Here is a 6,000-nt window from a genome sequence, read left to right as displayed (position 1 = left end):
TTACTAAGTAACAGAGAATAAAAGAATGTAATTAATTTGAATGTAAAGAAAAAAAATCTGTATTTAAATAGTTCTCTTTTCCCGGATCAGGAAGGAACAGAAGGAACATAGTTAAAATGGGTTGGTGGTCTTGTTGGCGGCATTACTCAAAATGAGGAAATCGAACTGGATTTCCCATCGAATTCACTCTTTAACACAAAACACACAAATCCTTCAAGATTTTATCAAAATACATTCATAACAAAATCAACACTTTTTTTAAACATTGTCTTAGTAATAATTTCAAATGAAGTCAAGAAATATATCTTAAACAGAGATGATAAAAAAAGAAAGCTTTTTTAAGTTTGTGAGCAAAGTCTGGTTGTGGACTCCTTGAAAAAAAAATGAAACTAAACACATTTAGTAGCTTGAAGGGAACATAAAATGCTGTAAACATCCAAAACCTCTTGGTCACTTCTAACAATTTCACTCTATCTAATCTAAAATGATTCCTTGGGTTGGCGATATAACTACAAAATGGCAGTCAATGTTAGCATTGGAAGATTACTTCTTATATCGACACATCAAAGAAGCAACCCCAAGGAACGTCTAATCAAGCAACTGAACCAAGCAATCAAATTATCATCTACGAACACGTAATAATGTATGGCCGGCAGCAGTTCAATGTATAAGAAACCTATATATATGAAATTGTTTAAAGAAAAACAAGCATTAGGAAATAAAATGGAAAGGTACAAAGTTTAAGAATCAACCACACTCACTCCTTTGACTGGAAAGAATGGGACGAGAATGCTGACACAATAAATGCATGGTATTGATTGATTAATATTTATAAATATATAAAAACTAAGTATGTGAATTAGAAATTAGATATTCAAATGATAATAATATGTATAAACCCATTGTTTAATACCTACCACAAATAATTGCCGATTATTGTATATATCAAGTTCATGTTTATTAGGTCAAAGGTCAATAACTTTACTTCCGGTCATTTTCTAACAAAATGTTGCATTACAATAAATATGAATATGTATGGTCTCAGCAATTTGAGACCATTTTTAAATTTCAATGACCAGCCGTTTTTTAGATACAATGAAAGTCAAGGTCAAAGGTCAATAGTGCAGAAAAATAGCATTTCCTATTACATTTCGTCAAAATGTTCCATTACAATGAATATAAATATATACGCTCCGAGTATTTTGATACCAATATCTTGTTGATAGACCAAAGGGATACGGAGATAGGGCCAATTTGGAGCCATTTTGATCTTGGGGCTGTTACCATGGTTACGGGATCGTGAAAATTGGTTACCTAGCATTTTTGGTATCCTACCACCATATTAAAGAAGTGAAATCTTACTTTGGGCATTAAAATCCTACGGAAATACACGAGGACCCTGACTATAAAATGCATACATTATATATGTTTTTAATGGCGGCCATCTTGGAATTCAATATGGCTGCCATATGCTATTATTATAAATTGTACCATTGGACTGATTTATCAAAATATTGTAAGATTTATCACACAAATTACGTTCGTACGTGATTTAAAATAGGAGCTACTATCAGTTTTGAGTAAAAAATGGGGGCCATTTTTGAAATCCAAGATGGCGGCCAAAATAGGGTCGGGAAAAATTGGCCCTCTGTTGCAATGAATTCTGCTGGTCCCAAGGATTCCAAAACTGCCAAGAACTCAACTTGAGCATTAAAATCTCACGGAAATGATTTTTGGAACATTAGGTTCCCCACTATATGTTATTCAAACGTAAAACAAGCATATTTATCAAGAAAATTGCCGAAACTTGGTAAAGCTGACCATAATTTAATTATACTACAACCCAAGTATCGTCCATTGGTACGGCAGAAACCCAGGGTAATTACTGTTAAGAAGTGGACTCAAGATGCAATAGAACAGCTGAAATGCGAATTTGAAACTACGGACTGGAGTGTTTTTACGGAAAATTCAAACGGGTCAGACGAGGTAACGGAAGCGGTTAGTGCATATATTAACTTTTGTACTGAAAATTTAATACCAAAAAGGATAGTTAAAATCTACGGAAACCGTAAACCATGGATAAATGGGGAGGTGAAAGATGTTATTAAGAAAAAGAGACAGGCCTTCGATCGAGGTGACGTAAATGAACTAAATAAAATCCAAAGGGAACTTAAACGAGTAATACGTAAAAGTAAAATAAAGTACAAACGTGAAATAGAAAATAATTTTGTAGGTAATGATATGAGTAAGGTTTGGAGGGGAATGAGGAAAATGAGCGGATATGCAAAATCGCCACAAGGAAGTGGAATTGTGTCTAATTTGACTAAGCAATATGCTAATGAATTAAATACTTTTTTTAATAGGTTTGATCGCTATAATTCTTCTGATGAACAGATCTTAATCAAAAGTAGGTTGGCCTTACCAGATGAAAGTGGTTTTGACCTTAAGACAAATGCGGATGAACTTACCAGCCACTTTAAAGGTCTGAAAGCATCCAAATCAGCTGGATCAGACCAAATTCTACCCAAAGTTCTTAAATTATGCGCAACCCAATTGGCAGATATTTTTGAATATATTTTTAACTTGATTTTTGAAACACAAACCTTGCCGGAATCTTGGAAAACGTCATGCATCATCCCAATCTCTAAACGACAAAATATACAGTGTTATAACGATCTTAGACCTGTTGCGCTAACATCCGTCCCAATGAAAGTTTGTGAAAAGATTGTTCTAAAAAACCTGAAACCATTAGTTGCAGATTTTTTAGACCCACATCAGTTCGCTTATCGGAGAAACAGGAACACTGAAGACCCATTAATATACAAAAATGAAAAAATGTATCCCCATCTTGACAATTGGAAAACATCCCCGTCTGTTAGGATTATGTACTTCGACTTTAGTTCAGCTTTTAATACCATTCAACCACACATTTTAATTAATAAGTTGTTCGGCATGAATATCCCCAATTTACTAATTTCGTTCGTTTTTAACTTCCTCGTTGGACGTCTCCAGTTTGTTAGGCTAAATCAAAATGTCAGATCGGACGTTATTCGGACAAATACGGGAGCACCACAAGGTACTGTACTGCACCGTTTTTGTTCACATTGTATACGTCGGATTTCCAACCTAGGTTCCCGGACTGTCCAGTAATTAAATTTGCAGACGATTCTGCAATGATAGGTTTAATAAAAAAGGATGATGATACAAATTTCAAATCTGAAATAGTTAGGTTTACGAAATACTGTGATGAAAATTTCCTGGAACTTAATGTAGCAAACCAAAGAAATGCGAATAGATTTCCGTCGTAAAAAAAGAAGGGAAATTTAGCCTGTCCAGATTAAAGGGCTTGAGGTAGAAATCGTTAAAACATATAAGTATCTTGGGGTAACGTATGACAATAATTTATCATGGGGAGAGCATGTAGATCAACTAATTAACAAATTAAATACTAGACTGAACTGTTTGAGGAAAATGAACGTTTTTAGGGTTAGGGAAGAGATACATACTATGTTTTATTCATCTGTTATTTTTTCAATCTGGATTATTGTCTATTAGGCTGGGGTGGGAACATAAACAAGGGAGATAAGGGCCGCATACGTAAGGTGTTAGAAAGGGCATTAGGAGTGATTGGCTCGTCGGCGCTGACGGCGGACTCAGTCTACGATTGTCACTACGGAGAACGATTGAAAAATGGTTTACAGGCGATCATGGAGGAGAAAAGCCACCCCCTTCATTCGGATCTTCTTCGCTGCCACAGAAGTGGCAAATTTCGACCCTTTTATTTCTTGACATAACTAACAAACTTATTCTTCACTTGAATGGAATATTCCAAACGGATCTCAGGACTGTTTTACTCTTTAGTTGATAATATTTGTTTCCATTTTTAAGTCTATCCAGTAGCATTTTTCTCTTCCTTCCTCTACCCTCCATCACTATTTTCAATAATCCTCCATTTCTAATACTGTGTTCATTAATACGTTTCATTAGTTGTCTTTCTTCTCTTATTTCATTCAAAATGTCATCATTCCTTCTGTACTCCGTGTATTGAATTTTTAGCATTTTTCTCCAACACCACATTTCAAATGCATTTATTCTGTTTATTTCCTCCCTTTTTTAATGTCCATGTTTCGCATCCGTATAATGCAACACTCCATACTAATGCTTTAACCATTTCCTTTCTTGTTTCAATACTTGCTTTACTTGTTAAGAATTTCCTGTTGAGTATGAATTTCCCCTTTCCCCTTTCATATTCTCCTCAGAATCTCACTCTTACATCTGCCATCTGTTGTTATTTTTATTCCCAGGTAGCAAATGGAATCAACTTGTTCAATCTTTTCCCCATCAACATATATTTCCATTTGTACATTTGCTCTTTTTGTTATGCACATTACTTTAGTTTTTCTGGTGTTTATCTTCATTCCATATTCTTTCCCTGCTTCATTAATTTTCTTTAATATTCTTTGGAGACCGCCATTAGAGTTGTCCATCCTTATCATCAACAAACCGTACAGTTGAGATTCTGTGACCACCAACTTTTACTCCATCACTACAGTCTGTAAGTGCTTCTGAAAGTAGAAATTCTTCATAAAGTTAGTTGACAGTATTCTTCCTTGTCTGACACCTCTACCTATCTGTGCTGGTTCAGATAACTGCCCGTCTATTATAATTGATGCAGATTGATTGATATACAGCTCCCATATTAACTGTCTGTCCCGATAGTCAACACCAACACCTATACAAGATGTCCTTCAATTTGATCCAATTAATCCTGTCGAATGCTTTTTCATAATCCACAAAGCATCTATATATAAATTTACGTAAGGGCAAAATTCGGTAAATCGTGCGTTATTTCTAGAATGTTTACTTGATGGTATATAAAGTTGGTTCGTACTTTTGTTACTGATTTTAACCACCTGATGTAACCCTGTTTACTAATTAAATTGAGTTAGATAATTAGTTATTGACAATTAAAACGAATTTAGGTTCAACGATTTGCCCCAAATAGGGGTGTTTTCCGATCGTGGAATACACTGTCTAATGGATATCCATCTTGAAAAATACCCGCACACAATAATACGAGGATGTTTCGCATTTTCCTATCTCCTCCTTGGATAATTGTTTTTAATAGCTGAAAACCGGTTGAACAGCTCGAGTAAAGCATCATAATGTTGAAGACAGGCCGATTTTCTTTAAAAAATACTATTTTGATAGATTTAATATGCGTTTATACAAAGGATTGCTTGGCGATGAATGGAACATTCCAATCTCTCCCCACATTTGGTATAACACAAGTAGGCAAATTTACGTGCCCTTCGGGGATAAATTAAAAACCTTTGACATTAAATACATAAACCATTTGTGTCCCATTTAAAGCACAATTTTTTTTACGAGTGTGGTGGTACTGTTTACACATAATTAAACTTTAATACTGACAGTTGCTTCTTAATAGTATTATTAATAATTACAAAGAATATAAAAGTCATAGTGGTGTATCATTACATGTACTTAACTATTTCAATCGACTATGACAGTGACCGTTTCAATAAAGTATCGCAAATGTTTAGTGGTTTATTATTTATAAAACATAAAATCAAATATGTCGTTACGGATAAAGAATATATTTTAAAATGGTTCCTCTTTGCACCCACCCTCTTACCATCCCTCAACCCTAATGTTACATTACAAAACACAAATTGGGTTTTTTTACTCAAGTAATTGCCAGGGTACTAATTTTAGTTGGCTACATAAATCACCGGTTTTTTTTACGTACATTTTAAATCGCCAGTTTTTTACACTGAATTTACTATGTTTTTGAGAACCATCTGTGGGCACGACCTAGATTGTACGCGAGCGAAGCGAGCGTACCTTCTAGTATATACAATTCGTTACCATATTCTAAGGATTTTTCTCCCATCACTCTCAGCACAGCAATCGCATCTCAGATGCTTCTTCCTTTTACAAAACCAAATTGATCCTTCCCAATATACTCTGCAAGTTTTG

General features: G+C 34.6%; 1 protein-coding gene across 1 annotated transcript; it reads left to right on the top strand.

The window, feature by feature from the left end:
* The first annotated feature begins 516 nt into the window (after positions 1-516).
* Positions 517-3,794, top strand: LOC140052430 (uncharacterized). The gene is made up of 3 exons (XM_072098040.1): positions 517-635; positions 1,746-3,076; positions 3,556-3,794. Exons 1-3 carry the CDS (start codon positions 517-519, stop codon positions 3,792-3,794), a joined length of 1,689 nt encoding a protein of 562 aa, XP_071954141.1.
* Positions 3,795-6,000: the final 2,206 nt, after the last annotated feature.

This window comes from Antedon mediterranea, chromosome 6, assembly GCF_964355755.1.
Source record: "Antedon mediterranea chromosome 6, ecAntMedi1.1, whole genome shotgun sequence".
Lineage (NCBI taxonomy): Eukaryota > Metazoa > Echinodermata > Crinoidea > Comatulida > Antedonidae > Antedon > Antedon mediterranea.
This window is presented reverse-complemented; position numbering and strand designations above follow the sequence as displayed.

Coding starts and splice junctions, on each gene's coding strand:
- LOC140052430 (XM_072098040.1), top strand. CDS start 517: ATGGCAGTCAATGTTAGCATTGGAAGATTACTTCTTATATCGACACAT. Junction 636..1,745: donor AAATTATCATCTACGAACAC/GTAATAATGTAT, acceptor TTGGAACATTAG/GTTCCCCACTATATGTTATT. Junction 3,077..3,555: donor AAATACGGGAGCACCACAAG/GTACTGTACTGC, acceptor ATTGTCTATTAG/GCTGGGGTGGGAACATAAAC.